At 35.5% G+C, this 25,943-nt stretch overlaps 2 protein-coding genes across 2 annotated transcripts in view; one reads left to right on the forward strand and one right to left on the reverse strand.

Moving 5' to 3' along the window:
* ADGRV1 (adhesion G protein-coupled receptor V1) overlaps nucleotides 1-25,943 on the reverse strand; it is a 521,868-nt gene that overhangs the window by 184,214 nt on the left and 311,711 nt on the right. The window contains exon 84 of the mRNA XM_077865031.1: nucleotides 2,133-2,249. Within this exon, the coding sequence (XP_077721157.1) occupies nucleotides 2,133-2,249 (117 nt within the window). The remainder of the gene's footprint in view (nucleotides 1-2,132; nucleotides 2,250-25,943) is intronic.
* LOC144293846 (uncharacterized) overlaps nucleotides 1-25,943 on the forward strand; it is a 131,741-nt gene that overhangs the window by 103,927 nt on the left and 1,871 nt on the right. The window contains exon 10 of the transcript XR_013361245.1: nucleotides 11,002-11,153. The gene's annotated coding sequence lies outside the window, so the exon portion shown is untranslated. The remainder of the gene's footprint in view (nucleotides 1-11,001; nucleotides 11,154-25,943) is intronic.

Below are 25,943 nucleotides of genomic sequence, written 5' to 3' on the forward strand. Positions count from 1 at the left end.
TAATATTTCAAGTTGTTCATCCTAACCCCTATCCGATTATGTCTCTTTCACTCCAGTTTTCCATCTGTCACAGCACTTTCTCTATATTGATTCTATCTGCATCCCTAACCCAGGTAGCTCACTGTTTCAGCTGTCTTTTCAGCTCCATATCATCTGTATACCTGATAAGACAGTTTCCTGTGTCTTCATCCGAGTCATTAATCAAAAACTGAGTAAGTCAGGGACATGGACAAAGATCATCCACATAACCCTGGGGACCTCAGTCCAAGCGGATAAATAACAACATGCACAAAGTGCACATAAGAAGTTCAGCATTGATAAACTCTTAAAAAATTTTGCTGAGAGTCTAGCAAATATTTTGATTTCAGCAAATATTAAGTTTTATGTTATATGTTTTAGATTTAACTTTACTTTTTAATTTGGGGGGATTCTGAGAACACCATAAACTTTCCATTATTAGAGCTAAGACCCATGAAGTAACAATTCTATGCAGAAGGAATTATTATCACATGCAGATTAAGAAACAAAACCTTGGAAGAGTCAGTAACTTGATTAAGGTTACAAAGATAGTGGCAAAAGCAGAATTCAAACCCAGATTCAGAGCTCTAATTATTGCAACTACTTCTATTAACTAAGTAACTCAGTTCAGTTCTGCATACAACTATAATATCGTACCTGGGAAAATATCCCTTCCACGAGTCACTATGGTATTCTCACATGCTTTCGCTATTGCTGTACAGTGAAAACCCCACACCCTTTTATTCAACAAGAAGAAAAGAATATGCAAATGACTGAATGCATCTGTTTACATAAAATAGTTCACTAGCATACTCAAAAACACATATGAAACAACTTCTATCATGTGAAAGATTTCACAATTCTATTATGTAGAAAGCATCACCAAAGGCAGCATTTCATTTAGTTGAGCCATTTAATTGACGAGTTGGATCCAACTTTCATATTTGCTTCTTTATCAAGTAAATCAGCATAGGACAATAAAGAGAATTTGGGATTTTAGTCAGAAAAGGAAGAGTTCAAGTCTCTTCCCAACATTTACTAGTTTCTCAGAAGAGTATACTAGAACTCTTCAGCTCTCACCCTGTACTTTCTCTCTTCCAAAGCAGTGGATTTATTTTTCAACTGTAAGTCAACAATTTTCTAAAGTATTTATATAGCCTGGGCCTCCATTCTGAGACTTAGTCCTGTGTATCCCACTTCTCTCACAATTCTCACTGGAGGAACTTCACACTCTGTATGTCCTAAAATTCTTATCTTCCTTCCTGCAATTTTCAGGTGTCATTATTTCAGTTCAAAGCACCACCATCCTTTCAGCCACTCACACCAGAAACCTGGGGAACATTTTTGGTTCAACCATCTGTATTCTTCTTAACCAATCTCTACATTCTATTGTTATACTTAGAGAAAATAAAGAAATCTCAAAAGCTATCTTATTCCCTTTGCTGCTTCGGCCACTCCCAGCTTGGCCACAACACCACCTTGTTCTTTTGCATGGAAACAGCTTAGTTCCCATACCAACTCTTCTGTCACCAATTCACTACAAACAGGGAGATATTTCCAAAATACAAATATTATCATGTGATTTAATTCTATTACCTCCCCTAGAAAAAAGTTCATATTCCTTACTGGGCTTGTGGGTCCACATCACAGGCCTCATCACCTACCACTCCTTTATTTCTGCCCCTACTATGTTTCTTCTCATTTCCCCAAATGAGATTTTTTTTTCTTTAAGATTATTTATTTTATTAATAAATTATTAACTAATTATTTTATTTATTTGAGAGAGTGAGAGAGGGCACAAGAGTGAGCAAGCATGAGCAGAGGGAGAAGGAGAAGTAGACTTCCTGCTGAGCAAGAAGCCGGATGCAGGGCTTGATCCCAGGGCCCTGAGATCATGACGTGAGCCAAAGGCAGATGCCTAACCAACTGAGCCACTCAGGCATTTCTAATGTTGTTTGGCTTATAAAGTTTTCTTTCCCCTGATCTCAAGGGAATGTGGTAATGGATATATGGAATCATTTCCATTTCAGCATAAAGTATAGCAGGTAGGAAGACTCTCCATGCAGAGTCACTGGAAAGTAGAAGGAGTGGGGAGGAGGAAATGAAATACCAACCTGAATGAGCATCCAGCTAAACTGGCAAAGATACAGATAATGTGTGACAGCAGCCACGGCCGAACAGCTCTCATCTGTGAGCTGGGGACTTGCATATGCGGACACCAGAAATGCAACCTGTAAGAAACAAATACCTGTATTTTAAAATCATGTTAAAATTAATCAAGAATATTAAGAAAACAAGCTGTTTTCTTATCAGAACCTAGGATTCAATGACTCAAAGGGAAAATAGTTGATCTGTTGCTCAAATTGCGATGGTGAGCAGTCATTCAAAAAATGGCAATGCATAGATTCTTATCTTTATTCTCTTTATTCCACTTATTTGAATATAGTTGACGTAATGTTATTTTAGTTTCAAGTGTACAACTTGGTGATTTGATGAATTTATACCTGCTGTGTTCACCACAAGTGTAGCTACTGTCATCTGTAGATACTCAATAAATACTTGTTGAGTAAATGAATAAATAAATGAGGTGAAACACTCTTGGGGGTTCTACCATTTTGTATTTTTTATATGTGCTTACTGTGTTAAGTTTTGTTATGACAAATAGAGATGGGAAGGGACAATTTGAAGCAATTAGTATACCATAACTTCTTAAGGAATAAACTCCCTTTTTGGGGCCAAGCCTTTTTGATTTTATATTTTACATTTTAATAAGCTATTACTATGCCTGGAATATACAAATGTTCCATAAATAATTGTTTAAAGAAAGAATGATCGATTCCAAAAAGACAGACTGGTGTTACAAGAAGAAAACTAGCTGACTTAGGCTTCAAAACCTCACTTCTGAGAAGGAAACACAAATACTTTTAAGTCTGTTTGAATTTTTTAAAAAATAAATAATGTGCTCAAAACCAAATTAGAACAATAGAACTAAGTGCTGTTTCTATTTTCAAATGAAGTATGCCTCCCCAATTCCTTTGTTCCAAAGGTTGTGTCATTAAATCTCCTTGAAAATATCTACCCAATGGTGGCCCTATGGTAGTAGAATCACTGTGGTGAATTTGTCAGGATCTGGGTTGAGGCCTTACATGCTCCCAACGTCTCCACTTTGCAGGGCAAGACTCACTGTCACCAGACTACTTAGTCAATTAAAGAAGAAACCAAAACGCTAATTAAAAAATTTACAATGATATATATCTCATGCCATGCTGAAGTGACTTTTCCCTCTTGGAAATTATTTGAGTGCTTACTGTACCAGGTATAAAAGAAAAAAAAAAAAACAACCCTCCCCCCCCCCCTTTTTTTTTTAAGCTATAGACACTAAACTCAGTTTACCCTTATGGGACTAATTTCTTCATCAGTAGTAGGAAGAAGATGAAAAAGATATATTCTAGCACACCTTATCACCCCAGGATTCCAGGATTATTTTTTATTTTTATTTAAAAAAATTATTTATTCATGAGAGACACAGAGAGGCAGAGACATAGGCAGAAGAAAAGGCAGGCACCTCACAGGGATCCCAATATGAGACTCTATCCCCCGACCGGGGATCATGTCCTGAGCTGAAGGCAGACGTTGAAACGCTGAGCCACCCAGGCGTCCCCCAGGATTATTTTTTAAATGAGAAGCATTCTTGACTCAACTTGTTGTTTATTTAGCCCTGGATTTGGAGCATTTTAACACAACAGTATTTTTTTTCTTTTTAAAAAGAGCAGATGGTAGAAATTTATGTCTCACTATTTCCTAATAGTCTGGTACAAATGAGTTCCCTGAAAAAATAAAGTCAACAAATTTGCCTTTCTAGGACATATCATAAGCAGCTTTTCAGTTACTAAAGCTTATTTTGAAAACATGAGTAGATTTTCCTAGATTTTATTATCTGCTAACTTCTGAATTGTAATATATTATAGATCATAATTTTACTCTTCCTAAATTCCACAAATATTCACTGAGCACTTTCACTAAAACACTAATATTGAATACTAAGCACCAAAATTGCCTTAAAAGCTGTTGGATGCACAAACTGAGAGATTCAGCCAAAAAAAAATTTTAAAAAACTTTTTATATCCTTTCTTTCTTCAAAGTGGGGTCTATTTCTCTAAAGATTTTATATGTGTACCTAAAATAAATTTGAGCCTAATTCATATTCTATAATATGGGTTGTATCTAAGTTTATTTGGTGGTTTTGTTCTAATCAACCTGAACAGTTTGCTATGTAAAACAATGGTGTAATCCAAACCGTAATTGAATATACTTAGTTTTAACCATTCTATGAAACTATTTATAAATGGCATCCTAATTTGAATAATTGTTATTACCTTAAGAAATTCTTTTCTTTGAAAGAAATTAGTACAGGTTATTGTTTAAACTGCATTTACTCTCAGAATAGTTTTGATACCCCAAACTCTCTTCTTAATGTATACTTCTTCACATTTCATTATGTTTTAATCTCCTTATCTAAGTCATAAAAATACTAGTTACAAATCTACTTTTGTTAACTATGAACATTCTTCCAGAATGTTCTTTAAATTATGAGAAATACTTCTATCTGTATGGGAGGAGATTAGTCAACAGAAGGCTGACCTGTCACAATGCACACTGCTACAAAAAGGTTGAGCTAAGAATACTTGGGAGAACCAGCAATTACATGTAACTAGGCTTATCTAAAATTAAATTAAATTGGATTGTAATACAAATTAAATGGCAAAGTAAAATAAAATGCCATTTCCTGCATATTTAGCACACATATCTTTAAGGCATATAACCTCAGAAGAAATGAACTTTTACCACGTTCTTTCACTCAAACACACAGAGATGACCAGAAAAAAGGTTATCTTCACAGTCAGTCTATGGATGCATTAAACACCCCATGAACAGGAAAAAGTTTTTTTTTCAGAGGTTCTCAGTCACTCATGTATTGCTTCATTCAGTAAGTAGATGAGTACCTACTACCTACAAAGCATTATGCTATGTATGTGAGATGGAAAATATGGTGGCATGGCAGCAAGGTGCATGTCTTCCCTTATTTTCTTGTATAACCCACATGTTAATGATGTGAAGTCATCGTTTTTATACCAATTTTTTTCAATTCTTTTTTTAAAAAATATCTTATTTATTTATTTTAGAAAGAGAGAGAGCATGCACATGCAGGGGAAGGGGCAGATGAAAAGAAAGAGAGAGAGAGAGAGAGAGAGAGAGAGAGAGAAAAAAGAAACTCTCAAGCAGACCCTGTGCTGAGCATAGGGTCTGACATGGGGCTCCATCTCACAACTCTGAGATGATGATCTGAGCTGAAATCAAGAGTTGGACACTTAACAGACAGAGCCACTCAGGTGCCCCTCTCAATCCTTTTAAATCAATTATACTTATAACTTTTTTTTAAAGTGGGAAACCATTTGTTATTGAGCATTTGTAATGAGCCAAATGATGTCCTTTCTAATAGGAGAGTGCCTAGGAGAAGAGCCACACATAAGATGCAATAAAATGTGACAGGTGTTATCACAGAGTATGGAATAAAATACTAGGGGAATACAGTCAAGATTGATTAATTCCGCCTGTGAGAGTCAAAGAAATATTCAGGGGGGAAGAATTGTCTTGGTTTGGCCTGTAAGTCCCATTTGCCCCACATACTTTTCCTATGCTTATCTTCCACAAGACCTTTCCAAACATTTTACTCTAAGTGTACTGATTGCTATTCCTAAAAGATGTTCCATCATCTCTTTGCCTTTTTCTTCTTCCTTCTCCTACCTAGAATTTGTTTCTCATCTTCTTTCCCTGCTGAAATTATGTCTATTTTTCAAGCCATGGTTGAAATGTCAACTCTATCATGGCTATATGGCTATTTTCTTTTAACCATAAACAAATTTTCCCTCTTCTGAATTTTTAAAATAGGATTTTATTAACAGAAGGGTTGGTTTTCCTATAAACTTCAATTCTCCCAACTATTAGATAAAACCAGCCTTAATCTCTTGGAAAACTGTCAACTCCTTAGAGGCAATGATTTGATCTTCTTCTCTATTATAATTATTTTGAAATACATTTTTTTTAAAAAGAAAACATAGCAAGTACTCATTATCTTGTACAGATCCTATCATGGGTTTGAGCATATCGTTTTTAAAACAGCTTTACTGAAGTATGATTGACAGACAACAAATGGTACATGTTTAAAGTTTGTATGATTTAACAAGTTTTGACATATATACACCTGTGTAACTATCATCACAATCAAGATAATTAACATATACATTCTTCCCAAAAGTTTCCTCATGACCTTCATAGTACCTCCCTAGTAGTATTTTAATTATGTATTCTTTCACCTATTGATGGATATTTGGGTTGCTTCCAGTTTTTTATTTTTACAAATAAAGTAGCTATGAATGCATGAGTCGTTGTATGGACATATGCTTTCTATTTCTCTCGAATAAATGTCTAGGAGGGGAATAGCTAGATCCTATGACAAGTGTGCATTTAATATTCTTAGGATTTGATACATTATTTTCCAAAATGTTGTAACATTTTCCACTCTTACCAGCAATATATAAGTGTCCAGCTGCTCCACATTCTCACTAAAACTTGTTCTAGTTAGTCAAAAAATTTTTTAGCCTTTCTTATCTAATAGGTATGTGTTGTTCCTCATTGTGGTTTAAATATGTATTTTCCTAATCAGTAATGATATTGATAATTTTTTCATGTGTCTAACTGCAATCCGTATCTCTTCTTTGAAGAAATGCCTGTTTAGCTCTTTAGCCTTTTGTTTTTTAAGATTTTATTTATTTATTCATGAGAAACACAGAGAGACATAGGCAGAAGGAGAAGCAGGCCCCTCACAAGTAGCCTGATGTGGGACTCAATGTGGGACTTGACCCCTGAACTAGGGATCATGTCCTGAGCCAAAGGCAGACGCTCAACTGCTGAGCCACCCAGGCATCCCTCTTTTGCCTATTTTTAAAATTGGGTTGTATTCTTACTGTCTAGTTTTAGGAGTTCTTTTTATATTCATGATACAAGTCTTTCCTCAGATATTTGATTTGCAAATATTTCCTTCTATTCTGTGGCTTGTTTTAAAAAATTCTCTTAATAATGTAATTGGAAGAACAAAAGTTTTTTTTTTTTTTTTAAGATTTATTTATTCAGAGAGAGAGAGAGAGAGAGAGAGAGGCAGAGACACAGACAGAGGGAGAAGCAGGCTCCATGCAGGAAGCCTGACGTGGGACTCGATCCCACGTCTCCAGGATCATGCCCTAGGCTGCAGGTGGCACTAAACCGCTGCGCTACCAGGGCTGCCCAAGAACAAAAGTTTTTAGCATTGGTGAAACCCAATTGTGCATTGAACCATACTTTTTGACCTTTTATAGCTTATACTTCTGACATCATAGCTAAGAAAACTTTGCCTAACACAAATTCACATCGGTTTTCCCATATATTTTTCTAGAAGTTTTATAATTCTAAGTTTTAAAATTAGGTCTTTGACCAATTTTGAGTTATTTTGAATATATGGTCCAAAGCTTTTTGTTTTGCAGTGGATATCCAACCTTCTGGTATAATTTTTTCTGAAACACTATCCTTTCTCTACTGAATTACCTTTATATTATTGCCTATATACGTGGGAGTCTGCTTCTGGACTCTCTAACCTGTTCCACCAATCAATTTGTCTGTGTTTACGCCAACACCACTTCATCTTGATGACGGTAGCTATAATTCTTGAAAATAGGTAGCATTAGAATGTAACTTGTTCTTCTTTGTCAAAGAAATTTTGGTTATTCCAAGTCATCCGAATTTCCATATGAATTTTTGAACTAGAGAGTAGACTTTTACAAAAAATAAAAGCCTGCTGAGTTTTGATTGGAATTGTGTTTACTTGAGACCTGACACATTAACAGTTCAACTCTTCCATCTTGTGAACACTGGGTACATTTCCATGTACTTAGGTTTTCTTTAATTTCTCTCAGGAGTGTTTTGCAATTGTCCATGTACAGGTCCTTACATATATTTTTAAAAGATTCATCTCTAAGTATTTGAGAATTCTGTCATTATTGTAATTGCTATTTCATTAAATTTTAATTTCTGATATTCACTGCTAGCATATAGAAATACAATTGATTTTTGTATATTGATCTTCCATCCTGCAAACTTACAGAATACACTTGCTAGTTTGAGTAGCTCTTTTGTAGAAAACATCATTATTTTCTACATAAAGGAGGAATGTCATCTCTGCATAAATGGAATTTTGCTTATTTTTCTAATAATAATGGCTTTAATTTCTTTTTCTTGCTTAACTGTACTTGTTGGCAACGGATATAAAGTATACACACACATACAATATTGAAAAGAGGTGGCAAACATGAATACCCATGCTTTTTTTCTGATCTCAGGGTAAAAACATTCGGTTTTTCACCATTAAGTATTTCTTTGGGCTGAATTGTGCCCCCCTCAAATTCATAAGTTGAAGTCCTAACCTCCAGTAACTCAGAATATAATTGTATATGAAAATGAGGTCATTAAAGACATAATTAAATTAAAATGAAGTCTTTAGGTTGGGCTGTTATCCAATATGACTAGTTTCCTTATAAGAGGAGAAAATACACGCAAACACATGTACAGAAGAAAGACCAAGTGTATACAAAGGGAGAAGACAGCAAGGAGGGAGGCCTCAATATGAAATCCACCCTGTCAACACCTAGATCTCAGATTTCTAGCTTTTAGGACTGCGAGGAAATAAGTGTCTTATTTGAGCTATCTAGTCTGTGGTATTTTGTTATGGATGCCCTAGCAAATGAATACAAGTAGGAGGCTAGTTATGTAATTTTTTTTATAGATGCTATTATCAAGTTAAGGAAACACCCCTCTATCCCTACTTGGTTGGGAGTTTTTACCAGCAATAGATATTGAATTTTGGCAAACACTATTTTGCTATTGAAATCACAAAAACATTTATTCCAGTTTTGTTTGTTAATATGATGCATTGATTTGATTAATATTCAAATATTAAACCAACTTTGCATTACTAGGATAGTTATCACTTTGTTGTGATGTACTGTCCTTTTGATTTGCTAAAACTATATTAAGAATGTCTGCATCAATGCTCATGAGGAACACTGATTAGTACTTGTCTTGTAATGTCCTTGTCTCATTTTGGTATCAGGGTAATGTTAGTTTTAGGGAGTTGAGAAATATTTCCTCTTTTTTAGTTTTCCCAAAAAAACTTGTATAGAATTCATAATTTTTTCTTCCTTAAATTTTTGATAAAATTCATCAATAAAACGCACATTAGGACAATAGTTTTCTCAGTGACAAAATTTTTCAATATAAATTCAATTTCTTTAATACATATAGAGCTATTCAGAAAACCTCCTCCTCCTTGAATGAGTTTCGGTAATATGTGTCTTTTTAAGTAATTTTCTATTTAACCAAAATTGGAAAATCTGTTGGTATATACAATATTCCCTTACTATTCTTTTAAGATCTTTAGAATCTGTAGTGATGCCACTTTTCTGTTTTGATATTGGTAATTCAGATCTCTTTTTTTTTTTCTTGATCATTCTGAAAGATTGGTCACATTATCGATCTTCTTAAAGAACTGGCTCTTGGTCTCACTGATTTTTCTCTATTGTTTTGCCATTTTCCATCTCAGTGATTTCTGCCCTGTTCTTTATTATTCATTTCTTCTATGTATTTTTAATTTAAAAATTATTTTTCTTTTTATGTGGTCATATTTTTGAAACCTTACTTCTTTTTCTAACATAGGCGTTTAGTTCTATAGACTTTCTCCTAATATTGCTTTAGCAAGATCCTTCAAATTTGGATATATTGTTACATTTTTATTCAGTTCAAAATACTTTGAAACTTCCCTATTGATTTCTTTATGACTTATGGATTATTTGTAAGTGTGCCAGTTAGTTTCCAAGTGTTTGAGGATGTTCCAGTGATCTTTCCGTTGATTTCTAGTTTAATTCCATTGTGGTCAGAGGACATACTCTCTATAACTTTAGTCATTGTGAATTTACTAGCCTATGTTTTGTGTGTACTTTATAAAAATGTGTACTCTACTATTGTTGGTTTGAGTGTTTTATAAATCTCAATAGGTCATGTTGGATGATAACCTTTAAAAATATTCTATATTTTAAAATTGCTCTCCCAACTGTTCTTTTTAAAAATCTCTATCAATTTTTGAAAGACAGGTCTTTAAATTCCCAACTTTAATTGTGGATTTGTCAGGTATTCCTTGTAGTTTGATAAATTTTTGCATGATATAAAAATATATGTATATAATTTACAAAAAAGTAGTTTATAAAAAAGTATATTTTAAAGCCTCAATGTCTAGCATAGAGCCCAATGTGGGGCTTGAACTCAGAACTCTGGGATCAAGACCTGAGCTGAGATCAAGTGTCAGATGTTTAACTGACTGAGCCACCCAGGTGGCCCTGCATAGTATATTTGGTATATTTGGAAGCTTAGTTATTAAGTACCTGAATATTAGGGGTAATTATATCCTCTCAATAAACTGACCCCTTTGATGTTATGGAATGGTCTTCTTTTTCTCTGGTATCACCTTGCTCTAAAATCTACTTTGTTGTTTAAATAGAGTCAATCCAATTTTTTCCCATCTTTTTACTTTCAACCAATAGCTGTTTTTATATTTGAAGTTTTGAAGTGTGTTTCTTGTAGGCAGTGTATAATTGTGCCTTGCTTTTTTATTCAATTTGAAAATCTCCTTCTAAATTGCATGTAATCTGATTTTGTGTGCTGAAGTTTAAGTCCAGCATCGTGCTGCTCAATTTTCGTTTGTTACATCTTGAGAATTACCTGGTGATAATTTATTTCAGCTATTGTACATTTGAAAACATCTTATTCAACTTTTATTCTTTTCAAAAAATATTTAATTAATCAATCAATCAATTAATTAATTAATTTATTTATTTATTTTAGAGGGGGAAGGAGAGGCAGATGGATATATAGAGAGATAATCTCACGCAGACTCTCCGGTGAGCACAGAACCGTACATAGGACTTCATCTCAAGACTCTGAGATCGACCTGAGCTGAAACCGACAGTCAGATGCTCAACTGACGAGCCACCCAGGTACCCCCAACCTTTATTCTGAAAAATATTTTGGTTGACTGTTTTTTTTCTCCTTTAGTACTTAAACATGTTGCTCTGCTATGTTTTTTTAAAACTTTATTTATTTATTCATGAGAGACACAGAGAGAGAGGCTCTGCTGTGTTTTACAGAAATAATTTTGACAAGAAATTTGATGAAATTTTTGTTTCTTCCTCTGTATGGTTTTTTTTGGTTTTAATTCTTGTTGCTTTTTAGATTTTCCTCTGTATGTTGGTTTTGTTCAATTGGATCATGATATGCTTTTGTATAGTTTCTTCATATTTCTTCTGTTTGGGGTTTATTAAGCTTCATGAATATTGTGTTTAAAGTTTTTAAGAAATTTGGAAATTTTTAATCATTACTTTTTAAAATGCCTTGCCCAGCCACTAAGTGTTCTTTCACCTCTCTGGTGTCTCAATTACACATATATGAAATGCTTAATTTTTTCAACACAGCTCACGGGTGCCCTGTTGATTTATTTTGACTTTCTTTTCTCTTTTTCATTTTATTTTATTTATTTTTTTTACTTTTTATTTATTTATGATAGTCACACACAGAGAGAGAGAGAGAGAGAGAGAGAGGCAGAGACACAGGCAGAGGGAGAAGCAGGCTCCATGCACCGGGAGCCCGACGTGGGATTCGATCCCGGGTCTCCAGGATCGCGCCCTGGGCCAAAGGCAGGCGCTAAACTGCTGTGCCACCCAGGGATCCCTCTTTTTCATTTTAGAATAATTAGTACTGCTGTTTATCAAATTTACTTATTTTTCCTTCTGCTATTTCTTATCTGCTATTAATCCCAACCAGGGTACTTTTCATCTCACACTTTGCAGTTTTCATTTCTAAAATTTTGATTTAGTTTACTTTTAATATCTACCATGTTTCTGCTTAACTTTTGAATGCATAGAGTCAACCATCATAAATGTATTGATGTCGTGGTCTGCCGATTCTAACACCTGAAAAATTTCAGTATTAGTTGATTTATTGTTTTAATATCTTAATTTTGTGTCATATTTTCTTGCCTTTCATCATGTCTTATAGTTTTTCATTGAATATCAAATATTGTGATTTTACCCCTGTGGGTGTTGGATATTTGTATTCCTATATTTTTGAGCTTTGTCCTAGGATGCATGTGGAAGCAGTTTGGTCTTTTCAATTCTTGCTATTAAGATGTGTTGGGCCATGTGCTCAGGCTGCTCATTCTAACAGGGCTGATGCAAGATCCTTCTGTGTACTCTACCCAGGTATTTGTGGATCTTGTGGTTTTTTAGTTTAATAGTGGGAAAAGACACTATTCTTGTCTTTGTGTAAGCACCTCCCATTATTCTCTTTTGCCTTTTAGGGGATGCTTTCTTAGACTTGGGTCATTTCCTCGTACACATGGGCTAGTCAGTACTCAGCTGAACACTAAGAACCCTTTGCAAATCTCCAGGGTTCTTTCTGTTCCAGTACTCTAGTCTGAAAACTTTAGTCACCTTGGTTTCCTCAGACTCCCATCTTGTCTCCTTAGTTCTGTGACTGCAGACTCCACTTCAGTTCCTCCTTTTTGTGTCAAAATCTAGAAAATTTTATAAGACAGTATTCCAGGGTAATTATTAAACTCACCTTGTTTGTTCTTATACCTCAGAGATCCTTATTCTTCCACTGCCTGATGGCTAGCCTATTGAAATTATTGTTTTGTACACTGTTCCATTTTTTTCATTTGTTTCAGATCTGAGGGTAAATCTGGTCCCCATTATTTCATCCTGCCTTGAAGCAGAATCTTGCAGGTATTAATACCTTTTAGATCTTGTTATTAATTTCCTATTTTCCCTGAAGTTAAAATATTTACTATTATTATGGTACTCTGTCTTGAGCGTAACTAAACAGCATTTGAATCTAAATCATCCACTTATTCTATTTTGTGAATTTTTATAGGTCTCATTTTCTAATGCACTTAGCATCTCCTGATCAGAAAAGTTTTTTTTACTCTCTTCATCCAAAGTTAACTGATGAGTAAGCTGTTTTAAACATTTGTTTCAATGACAAAAGAAAGATATTTTAAGATTAAAAAAACACACAAAATGCTGAGCTCTAAATTATTTCTGCTACTTGTAAATCATTAATGTCTGCAAAATCCCTTTCATTAGAAAATTGTGTATAACATTAATCCGATGCTAGAGACAAAGAGAACTTTGTATGCTGCTGATGTATTGGCCATTGCCAATGTGGCAATGCCAATGATAATGGAATTCACAAAGTATAATGACATTTCCATGACTAATGCATTCATTCTGTGGTGACAGGCTCTCCTTTGTTTAACTTTTAATCAGCATTATCTGTGTAACTTTTAAAATTATTTGAAGAAACATTTAAAACTATTTGAAAAACTTTAACAGAGTGCTAAACATAAAACATCAATTGAACTCAATGATCATAGTTAATTCCTTATGCACCAAGGTAGAACCCAGAAAAGGAAAGATTATCATTTTTTTTTATTGGTATGCTCAGTAGACTGCCTGTAGTATGTCCCTAAAAACAAAACACTTGGAATAAGGCCATACTTAATTTCTCATATCTTTTTTCACTACCTTGAGATTACATAGTACATTTACTATCTCTCCCCTCCCCCTGCCCGACCTCACTCTCCACCCTCCTGCCCCACTCGGGGCTAGCATCTTTTTCACTACTTCAGCCTTTAAGGGAATGTTAAATACTCTGTCAATACCAAATCTGAATTTTCACTCTTATTAAAAACATTACACTTAACAATATAACTATTTTCACTGGAATACTTTAAATATTTTTGGATGCCTTTCCTATGGTCTCCATGTCACAGAACACAAAATCTATTATGCTTACATTCATAGCTAGCTAGCTAACTGGCTTGCTTGCTTCCTTCCTTCTCCTACAAATCCCAACTCTCTATGTTTTATACTTACTTTGACAGTTATATAAAATGTATGGAATCCAAGACCCTTGAATACTAAATTAAACATGCCTCTGAATGCCTTAGGTGTGTCAGGGAGGTATATTATGCAATGCAATAGTTTCTGGCAACCTCTGAATGTCAGAAACAGGTCTGAACAGGTTTTTATCATGATTACTTTTTTTATAGTTGCCATAGTGAAAATACAGTACCAAAATCAATCAACATTTACAGTTTTCGAATGGCACATTCTGTATATGTCCGGTCTTTAGTATATCCTTGTCCCTGCTGCTGTAAATAACACAAGATTGGCAGAACATGAAGCATGTCGTTTTCTCATCACATCCAATAATTAAAATTGACAAACACATACCTTTAAGGAAATCAGTCACTATTACTCAGAATCAGAAGCAGATGGAGATTGGGAGTGTCCACTTAGATTGTATATGTACATAGATTAAGTTATTTGTTTTATTTATTTTTTTAAGATATTTTATTTATTTATTCATGAGAGACACAGAGAAAGAGAGAGGCAGAGACACAGGCAGAGGGAGAAGCAGGCTCCATGCAGGGAGCCCGACCTGGGACTCTATCTCGGGTCTCCAGGATCACGCCCTGGGCTGAAAGTGGCGCTAAACTGCTGAGCCACCCAGGCTGCCCAAGTTATTTGTTTTAGTATGTGACTTCAGTCAGTCAATCAACTGTTGGTAATTATCATTAAAAAAAAAACCCTTATACATATCACAATTTTTGTCATAGCTCATTTTTGGTAAAGGTAGACTGCTTGGCATATCTGTCCTCACAAATAAAGACATTTTAAAAGGCCATTCTGCAAGAAACAATGGTAGAATTTGCCAAAACAAAACAAAAACAAAACAAACCAACTCAGCCCCTCTTTCAGAAATTTTTAGAGGTGTTTTATTGTGTTTTTATTTCTTCTCTTTTCTAAGTAATTTTCTTTCTGAGGAAGAGATCTTTATGAGTCATGCATTACCACCAAGACTAGTCTTTTTCATCTGGTATAGAGCCAAAAAAGCACTCATTTATTTATATCAGTAATAATAACAATAATAATAATTACCATTTAATGAATGGTTATTACATGCCAGGTACTATACTAAATGCCTTACAAGACGTTATTTCATCTTATCCCTAAATAACCCATGCAATTTAGAGATCACTGCCTCCATTTTATATTTCAGAGGAGGAAACTGAAGCTTAATAAAAGTTTAAAAAAAAAAGAAAAAGCTTAGGAAAGAAGTCCTATATTTTCCATAGGATTTTACACAATATGTGGATATCTAATATATTCTGTTATCATTAAAAATCAACTTCAACTTAAGATTTAGTTACCTTAGTATTTGCTTCAATGTAAGAAGTACTTTTAATTATTATTGATAATTATTTGATCAGTGCATTGGCATAGCTAAAATGAAATAAGCATAGCAAAAATTTGATTCACAATTAGACAAACCAAATACATTTCTATAAGCCTTTATTTATTTATAAGATTTTATTCATTTATTTGAGAGAGAGAGAGAGAGACAGAGAAGAGAGAGAAAGAGTATAGGCAGGGGCAGAGGGAGGAGGAGAAGCTGGGGGTGGAGCCAATCATGACCTGAGCCAAAGGCAGACTTGAGCAAAAGCATCTGCTTAATGGACTGAAACACCCAGGGGCCGCTCTATGGGCCTTTAAAGAAAAAAGCTTTTATCTTTCATTCAGGTTCTTAAGGAATAAAAAGTGAAATAAATTTCCTATAGCTATTACCATATTCTTTCTCTGTTATGTAATTCTTTGTACCATTTCTCCTTTTAGAATTATGCCACAAAATTATGTCATAATGATTATTACATAAAGGCACACATTATTCTCACAATTAGTTTCAATTCATATTTGTACTTCAAATTAAGTTAAATAGCTAAATTTTCGTTTTAATTCTAGTACAGTTAACATACAGTGTTATATTAGTTTCAGGTGTACAGTATAGTGGATCAACAGTTTTATATAATACTCCATGTTCATCACGGTAAGTGTACTCTTTAATCTCCATCACCCTATTTCACCCATTCACCCACCCACTTCTCCTCTGGCAACCCACCAGTTGTTCTTTCTTGTCTTTTTTTTCTTTATCACTTGTTTTGTTTCTTAAATTCCATATATGAGTGAAATCACATGATCTTTGTCTTTCTCTGATTCACTGGATCCATCCATATTGTTGCAAAGGGCAGGGCTCATGTCTTTTATTGAGGTATGCTTAACAGTACATTGGCTAAGATCTAGTGAGACTCTAATAAATATTTGTTGAATATTAATTATTCAACTTAAAGAAATAGCATTTATTATTTAAATTAATAATTTATTACTTATGAACAATACACTTATAAACATTTTTACCTCATTTAAATAAACATTTTGAATTTTTTTGCAGGATACCAATTCATTTGGAAATGTTTACAAATCTGTGATTCAGAAACAAAATCTGAATTGGAGACCTTTTCATTTTATTGCTTGCACCATTAAAAGTTATTTGTTTTTGTTTTTTACATTTCTGTGTCTATTACAACCATGGCTTATAATAAAACAAATTACATTAACTTAAGGGAAATGCTCATATTTATGAGTAAATAGTGGCAAAAATAATGATCAGATTGTATTAAATTTATTTTATTTTATTTTATTTTTTTAGATTGTATTAAATTTAAAACTTCAACAAGATTGATTTTGATTATGTGAATTAATCAGAGATATATACTCAGGTATAACCATTCCCTACAAGACTTTACTTGGAAATTTGCTCCTATCCACTGAAGGACTTCCTATGTTCTGTGATCGATAACCTATCTGGTTACTCAAGCCCTTGACCTCTTTTTTTTAATTCTCTGCAATTAGTTCTCAAATTCTATCAGCTATGCTTTTAAAATTGAATTGTCAATTGACAATTGTCAAATGTCAATTGAATATGTCAATCCCTCCTCCCTTTCCACTATTATCTCTCACATGGACTACTCCACAGAGAACCTTATGGTGTAATTACCTTAATGTGCACCAATACACTACATTTCCACTGAAGTGACTGCCACATTTTAGTGAACATATTCTTCATGTAGAAAACATTCAATTGTTAAGCTGCTGATAGAAATCATGGACTAACCACAGTACAAAGTTTGTTAGGAATCATGGACTAACCATAGTACAAAGTTTGTTTAACAATGTATTATTCTGAAAATGGTTAATCAAACATGAATAAAAGTATCTCTCCTTAGTACAAGAAACCTCACATCACAGCATTATGTACTTTACTGAGTCACTTCCAAATACTCAATGGAAACAATCCATTTTAAAATCAGAAGGTAGAGGTGGGTGAAAGCTAACGTACCTTACAATACTGCTCTAAAATACAATTCAGCTTCCTTCTGACTTATTATTCAAAATCATCTCAGAATACATGGGTGAGACTCTAAACCAAGTCCATCCATTATATGCAAGGGTACCCTATTACACAGTCTCTAGAGTTTCCCAGCGACAGGGAAAGTCATGTCTACTCTCTTTTCTTCACCTATGCTCATGACCAAAGTCCTCTTCTTGGTTGAGAAGATGGGAAATAAAAGGGCATAGCTGACTCCTGGCTCCTGTCCTGCCATCCTCCTAGTCACTGGGGGTCCAATTTTCCAGTCTTCCTACTACAGTGATTAGTTTAGAATACTAAAAAAAAAAAAGAAAAATTTGTCTTTGGAATAGAAGAAAATTCAGTTCATGGGCTAGGAAGTGCCTTTTACTATCTTGCTTTTTATCTTCAACATATACACAGGGCGGGATCCCTGGGTGGCGCAGCGGTTTAGCGCCTGCCTTTGGCCTGGGGCGTGATCCTGGAGACCCGGGATCGAATCCCACATCGGGCTCCCGGTGCATGAAGCCTGCTTCTCCCTCTGCCTATGTCTCTGCCTCTCTCTCTCTCTCTGTGTGACTATCATAAATAAATAAAAATTAAAAAAAAAAAAAAAAAAAACATATACACAGGGCCTGGATTAAAATCTACTGAATTGAAGTCATCTGATTTATTTTTATTTCTGATTTTTAAAATATTTTATTTATTTGAAAGAGAGAGAGAACATACGAATGAGAACAGGAGTGGAGAGTGAAGAGAGGCAGAGGGAGAGAAAGAGAAGCAGGCTCCCTCCTGAGCAGGGAGCCCCACTTGGAGCTTGATTCCAGGACTCTGGGATCATCAAGTTATCTGATTTATTTAAAAAGTTTTAATTTAAGTATAGCTGACATGATTTTTTACCTGACACCAAAACTATGACTATTTTGGTGATATTTCTAGCAAAATAAAAAATGCTTATAAACAGCTTTTATATTCACTAATAGCAACAGCCTAAAGTATTAATATAGTTAGTTGTTTACCATTTTTATCACTGACTTATGTTCTTTTTAAATTATAAGTGCTTAGGAATTTTAGAACTGCATATTTTTTAGGATTGCATTTTTAAAAATAAACATTCTAAACTTAATGCAAGCAAAATCATGTTTTAATTTTTTAAAAAGCCCATTTTCTCAGTGGTAGAATTAAGTGGACTTTTTTCCTGATGGAATTTAAAGGTCCCAAAGAGTATGTTTCAGCAACACTGTAGTGTTAAGAGTGTCAAGACTGATAACTAATTTCCAATTGTTTTTCAGTTAAATAATTCAAACTGATAAATTATGAAAAATAATTGTCCCACATCTTTTTAAATTAAAAAAGAAATGAATTATATTCCTATGAAATAAAGTTGTTTTTCTGAAGTTTAAAAAGGTCTTTTAGGGCATCAATCACTCTGAAGGTAAAAGTGAACACTGCTTGAAGTACATTTAGATTCTGGGTCTAGTTTTCATAATATGCCCTGTATTTACTATATAATCCAGAATGAATGTTCCCTATACTTAAAACACAATCAGAGTATCGAATTTGGTTGTCCCTGTTATAATTCTCTCTTTAATATCAGGCAAATGAATTGTCATTTCAGGGTCATGTGTTTATTTTTTTTCCCTTTCCCTTCAAGTAGAACTCTAAATAAAAGACATACTGCAATCATAATTTTTTTAAAATCTCGTGCAAATGCCTGCTGCACTGATTCATAGACCAAACTGGCGTCACCCAACGTCTAAAGAAAGGCCAGAATCACATATTATTTGCACTGTGAAATAATTCAAGGACCAGCAGTTCCAATCCCATCTTTTTACCAATAAAGAAAATTTGCCCTGAGGGAAAAAGGTTATTTAATTCACTGAATAAATATTTATGATTCACTTTTAGATATCAATAATGACCCAGGCACAAACAGTAGATAGAAACAGAAGAGACTCGAAGCCTGCCCTTACAGCATTTCCATGCCAGGAAGATAAGCCAGCAAATGAGCATATAACTACAAAAGGTCAACACAGTGGAGGAGAGAGTCAAACAGGGGTCTTGCAATAATTTGAATAGAGTCACCCCAATATTCATGTCTACCTGGAACCTCAGAGGTTGACTTTATTTGGCAATAAGGTCTTTGCAGATGTCATCAGTTTAGATGAGGTCACACCAGCTTAGGGTGGGCCCTGAATCCCATGACCCGTGTTCTTATAAGGACTCCACAGAAACACACACACACCAGGGAAGAGGCCATGGTGATGACAGAGGCAGAGATGGGAGCAATGTAGCCACTATCTAAGGAATGCCAAGAACTGCTGGCACCCACCAAAAATGATTAAGAAGCAAGGGAAGACTCTTCCCTAGACTCTCTGAAGGGACCACAGCTCCACCAACACCTTGATTTCAGACATTTAGCTTCTAGAACCATGAGAGAATAAATTTCTGTTGTTTTAAATGGCCTAGTTTGTGGTACTTTGTTACAGCAGCCCCAGGCTCCATTTAGAGGGGAAGATCATGGGCAGCCTCTCTGAAAAAGTGATATTTTAGTAGTCATCTTAAGGGCAAGAAAGCGACAATCAGTAAATGTGAGAAAAAAAGTTTCACAGGCCAAAGGAACATAGATAGCAGGTGCCATGGCCCCAGGATGGCAAAGAGTTCTCCAGGTTCAAGGGGCTGTATGATTTGTCCAAGATCTTAAGGCCAGGAAGTAGCAGAATGGTTCCAGGTCTTTTAATTTGAAAACCAGTGATTAAAGCCTCCACATCACATCTAGCTCTCAGGACATCCTCATGACAACCAACTAACCAACCCACCCACTCATCCTTCACTGTTCTTGGTGATTAAAAGTGAAATGTGGCTAGAGGCAGGCAGTGCAGATACTGCTGACAAAGGACATTTTTATGAGTGACAGGAGAAGGCCAGTTTTGAAGAATTACTCTACGATTTCCCCTCCTACCCAAAGTGCCCTACAGAAGCATGTGAGGACCAGCTCAATCAGTCTCCGAGTCTTGGGGACTATTTATAGCTCCTAGGAGAAGGAACAGAAAAGGCTTCCTTGACGGTGTAGCTATTGTCCATTCAAAATTACCAATAGGTAACAACTGTGACAACCTTCCTAAAATATTCACCATATCTGTGGCCCGATGAACAGGTTGCAAGGCTCACAGTTTTCCTACACAAATTGTGGCTATAACGTCACGGCATCCAGACAGGTTTTGTTTCTTTTACTCACTGCCTTAAAAATCCAGATATGTCACACAGTTCACGTATTTGATTTTTCTTGAAAAGTAAGATGCTCTTGCATCAGTCAGTTGAATAGTGGCTTCTACTTAGAAGGGGCACACATTTTACAGTTACCTGTCAATCCCTTGAACCTCACCTTAAAGAGTTTGTCTGGCCTCTTGTAGGCATTTGGGTTTGTGAGCCTTGATCTCTATAAGGATTAACTTTACAATCTCTAACCTGACCCCACTTTATCTGTACACTTAAAGCTTTCACTAGTCTCAAACTCAGAATGTATCATTAACTCTGAAAAACTCCTCAGTCTTCTATAAATACCTCACATTTGTTTTCCCGCCTTTCTACTCAGTTCTACTGCTCCTTCAGTGAACAAACCAAGTTATGGCTCTTTCTCCAAATACATCTGGCCCACTATTTTTCCAGAACTAACTCTTTATTGTGTTTGCTACTTAGAGTTTTCTTAACCGAATGCTGCCCCGCCTCGTTACTTAATTATCAAGTACGTATGTCTGGCCAAAGATTATCGGCCAAAGGCACTTCTTTGCTATCATCTTACTACTTAGAGCTACAATACACAAGGTTGGCTTTCATAACATGTTTCATAACATAGTAAGTGGATGGTGTCAATGAGTCATCACCAAAGAAAGGGTGGCTAGTTAATAATTCTAATTATTTTCTTTTGGATTAGCTTAGCTAGCCTTTTTGCTAAATAACAGGTAAACCCTGTTATTTCTAGAGAGTTCCTTACTCAATATGTACCAAAGAGGAGGAAAATAAAGAAAAGTTATCATTTTCTTGTATATTGCTCTAATATAAGGCTTTGTGAGAAGAAAGATTGAAATCAATGGCTAAAGTAAGACTAGATCACCCAGGCTTTCTGGGATCACAATCATCGTGGAAAATTTAAAATCAACTGCATCATTACATTTGGACTTCCAAAATCATTACAATAACATGTATAAGTTAAGCTTAGATGGTTTCTATAAATGAAATGTCAAAATACAATATTAAGTTAGCTATGGGTTTTATTTCATATGCCTTCGCATTTAGACCATCTCTATTCTGCCTAAGAGTCCGTTCTGAAGTTGAATTTTTAAATTCCTCAGGATACCTGTACGGCTGAGAATTTTAGTTGGATGGTGCTCTCAGTTCTATCTACAATTTCTGTATTTGCAGTTGGGGGACAGGGTTGGCAGTGACTCTTGGAGTAGAAACCATTTAGCAAGTTTTAAGTGATTTTGGATGGCTGCCTAGTAGTAGTAAAACCCAAAATTAATGAGATAGAACTGATTTGAGAATCATGAGTTTGAAGCATACCAGAAGCCCCATCCATATCTACCCTCCTGCCCACTCAGTTTAACTCATTCCTGAAAGTCATTCTGACTTTTTTAAATGGCTATTTGCAATAGAAATTTTCACAAGACTGATCATTTAATATTAACCAATTTCATTTCCTTTTACCTAAGAAAATCTTTAGTGACTTTAATCCTCACAAGGGTTATAAGTGATTTCCTGTCTCTTGTTGATTTAGAGCAAACATGCATCCCTAATGCATATTCTATAATATTAGAATTAGACATCATTTTGAAGTATAGTTTTGTTTTCTTTTGATGGTGATATCGGTGATATCTGCCTACAATATTTAAAACAGTGCTTTTATTTGGCATGAATTTATTAGGAATTCTCTAGAACAGATTTTGTTTATACTTTGTTTTTATTTTTTTTTCTGAGGAAATGTTCAAAACTAAGAGTGCTATTTTACCAGCATTCATATTCTACTCTGGAAAGGAGGAAAAAAAGGCAAATCCCAGGAGAAAAAAATGTAGAAAGCTCTGCTCTAGTACAAACAGCTATTTCTGTGTTTCTTTCACAGAAGAATAAGAAGTTTGTGAGAACATTATGCCCATAACCACGCATTCAAATGAGAGCTTCTAAACAACCTTCCGGTGAAGCTCTGAAATGAGGAATTGGCTGAATGTAATTCCCCTTCCCAGTGCCCCTCCTCTCTGCTGGTCCCACCTCTCCTCTCCCTGTCAGTTCTAACTAGCGCCGGTTTAAACTGGCTGGCTCCAGTGTTTGCAGCATCCTTCCTCTCTTTCTCTGAGCTTTTGTTCCAGTTACAACAGGGAGCATGGCTTTTTGCTTCCACGTAGCTTGTTCAATTAACCCACAGACTGAAAAACATCACGGTGTATCATTCACTACCTCTTCAAGGATGTAATTGCCTGAAAAGATCTTATTAACCTGAAGCGAATATAATTCCATGTTTACTATTTATTATCATACATATTTGTCTTTCACCCATTCTCCTGGTTCTGTTCAATAGCTTATACCCATTGGCTAATCATAAGTCATTCTGTGTAACTGTTTTGTTTGCTGTTTATGAAGTCCTACAGAAATATTTAAGTGCTGAATTTGAAAAGAATGCAAGGAAAGTCCATTCAAATATCCTAACTTTTTCTGTTTTTCTACTGGACAGACAAAAAGAGTAAACAGAACAGTCCTGAGTCATTCAACAAAGGAAGAACCAGAAAATGTCCCTGATGCGGTGGCATTATAATAAGCAATGCACTGCTTTTAGAATCAATTATTTTAAGTACTGAATATGTCCCTTCCTAACAGTACTTTTGAGAAGGAAAACTATTCCAAAGCAACTTTTGTTTTCAGAATATGTCATTACCAAAATTCAAAGAAAATACAAGCAACTGAAAGCATAGAAATATTATATTCTGATGAAATAAAAATTAACATGAAAACAGCCACCACACCCTATATTAAGTCCAGTGTCCCTGCTTGGGTTGAGGACTAATACAGCAGCCTGTTAGGAGTGGACTTTTGGCCTCAGGCTTCCAAGTCTCTAGGCCTGTGCACGACCAGGTACGTGTGCATGCATGCACGTATGCGTGCTGTTGGGGAATAAGAGGAACAGAGAGAAGATGAGGCCAGTGGAATAGGGCCAGTGACTCTGACTCTTTCACTCAAGGCTTCAGAACACTCTTAGATGCTAATATACGTTTGACAAATCTAATAGGATTCATCAAACCAGAGCAGCCGATAGAACTGAACTTGGCTTACCAGCAGGCGTCACACACTAGAAAGTGAACTTTTGTCTGCACATGTGTTTTCTTTGGCCAGTTCAGTGCTTTTAATAATCTGAATGAGAAAGCCCTTAGGCAGGGCATGTAGTCCTTATGCCCTGTCTGTCACCATTCCACATTGCTTTATACTTGTTTTCATTCACACATTTATGGCGTGACTGGCCTATGAAGGCCTTTGAGTTTGTGATGTAACCTCAGAAGCTGAGTCCCACAACCCGGCATCTCCACTGGCCATATATAACCTAAAGCCTGACTGAAGCTCTTGACACAGGTTTCCCTCTCCATCTTAGGAATTCTGACTGAGAAGCACAGTCACTGTGGCAACAGGCTTAGCGGAGTATACAAATTCCAGTCTGTCTGTCCCCAGAGTATATGTTTACAATTAAACAGAGCATGGTACTAAAATCAGCCAACTCACCTGGGTATCATCCCTTTGCCAGAAATGGACAAACTTGGAATGAGAAAGCACATCATCAAAATCATGGATGACTCATAAATTCTGAGTAAATGTCAAATATGCTGTGCCTTTTTAATTTATTTTGGATTCTTAGAGAAAACTAAAGAATGACACAAGTGATGTATCTTCTGTTTGTGATACATCAGATACACACATACACACACACACACACACAGTGTGCTCCTAAAGCAACTCATATTTTGGAGAAAAGAGAATCAAATTTATACCCAAGACTTTAAAACAGTCCATGGAGGGATGCCTGGGTGGCTCAGCGGTTGGGTATTTGCCTTTGGCTCAGGGTGTGATCCTGAGTCCTGGGATCGAGTTCCACGTAGGGCTCCCTGCATAGAACCTGCTTCTCCCTCTGCCTGTGTCTCTGCCTCTGTGTCTCTCATGAATTAATGAATAGAATCTTTAAAAAAAAAAATTCCATGGAGAGTGGAAGATTGTTACTCTGCTTACACTGTTTCTGTGAAACAAATGCAGTTCCTACGCTGTTCTGCTAGTGTGCAACAAATGCTAGGAACTATTTATAGGACCAGTTCTTAAGGAGAAAAGAAGTCAACAATGCCATTTTGAAGGCCTAAAGTAAATAAAAACACCAAGCTGTATGTATGGGAAATATGTTATTTCTGTTCTGCATGAAGAGGTGAAGTAAGGTAAGAATGACAGGATCTCTTGTCTGCATGGGGAACTCTAAAATGGCATCAATGTTGAAGGGTGAGATATATATATGTCCAATCTCTCTTAAGCTCTCTGAGAAAATATGATTTTCTGCTTTTCATGAGGCCATACAGAAATGGTCTAACTTATTGGGCTTTTTTAAGGATCATGGAAGATTCCAAGGAGAAAGTGCTTTAAAAACCTGGAAATCACTATTCGAATATTAGATATAATTATTTTAAAACCAAATGAAAGGAAATACTACTCTTCCACCTGTAGAGCACAAGATCTAAACTTCCAAGGAAAACTTGCTTATCAATTCTAAGCATTATTCCCAGATGAACTACAGTTTCCCCCTCCAAACTATTATCTTTTTTCTCCACGTGTGCTTTCTTTTCAAAAACCATTTTAAAAAAATATTTATTTATTTATTTGACAGAGAGAGAGAGAGAGAGAGAGAGAGCGAGCCTGAGCAGCGGGAGCTGCAGGCAGAGGAAGAAGCATGCTTTCCGCTGAGCAGGGAGCCCACACGGGGCTTGATCCCAGGACCCTGGGATCCTGACCCAAGCTGAAAGCAGCCACTTAACTGCCTGAGCCACCCAGGCGCCCTTCCCCATGTACTTTCATAGTACTTTGTATCCTTGTCCTTTAAAGCATTTCATTCACAATAACATTAATCCATAATTCCACAAGCAGGAAGAAATTCAAATTGCATGGAAAGTAAGCAGTGAGCCTGGAATGGAATTCAGATTTCCTGACATTCTATTTAGTGTTCCATTTGTCAGGCCCTCATATTTGAATAATGAACTCAAACTAACCTGGTCATCATTGCTCAAAAATTCTTTAATCACAAGAGCAAATCAGAACAGAATGAGGTAAGTCAATGAAAACCCATTCCCTAAAACCGCTTTTAAGCGTCACTCCTCACACAGCTACTTAATTAATCAAACTCTGATCTACATCTTGTACCTCATTAAAAATGAGCCTCTTCTTTGACTACTTTGTTTTAAAACATA

The sequence above is a fragment of the Canis aureus genome, chromosome 2 (genome assembly GCF_053574225.1).
Source record: "Canis aureus isolate CA01 chromosome 2, VMU_Caureus_v.1.0, whole genome shotgun sequence".
In the NCBI taxonomy this organism is placed as follows: domain Eukaryota; kingdom Metazoa; phylum Chordata; class Mammalia; order Carnivora; family Canidae; genus Canis; species Canis aureus.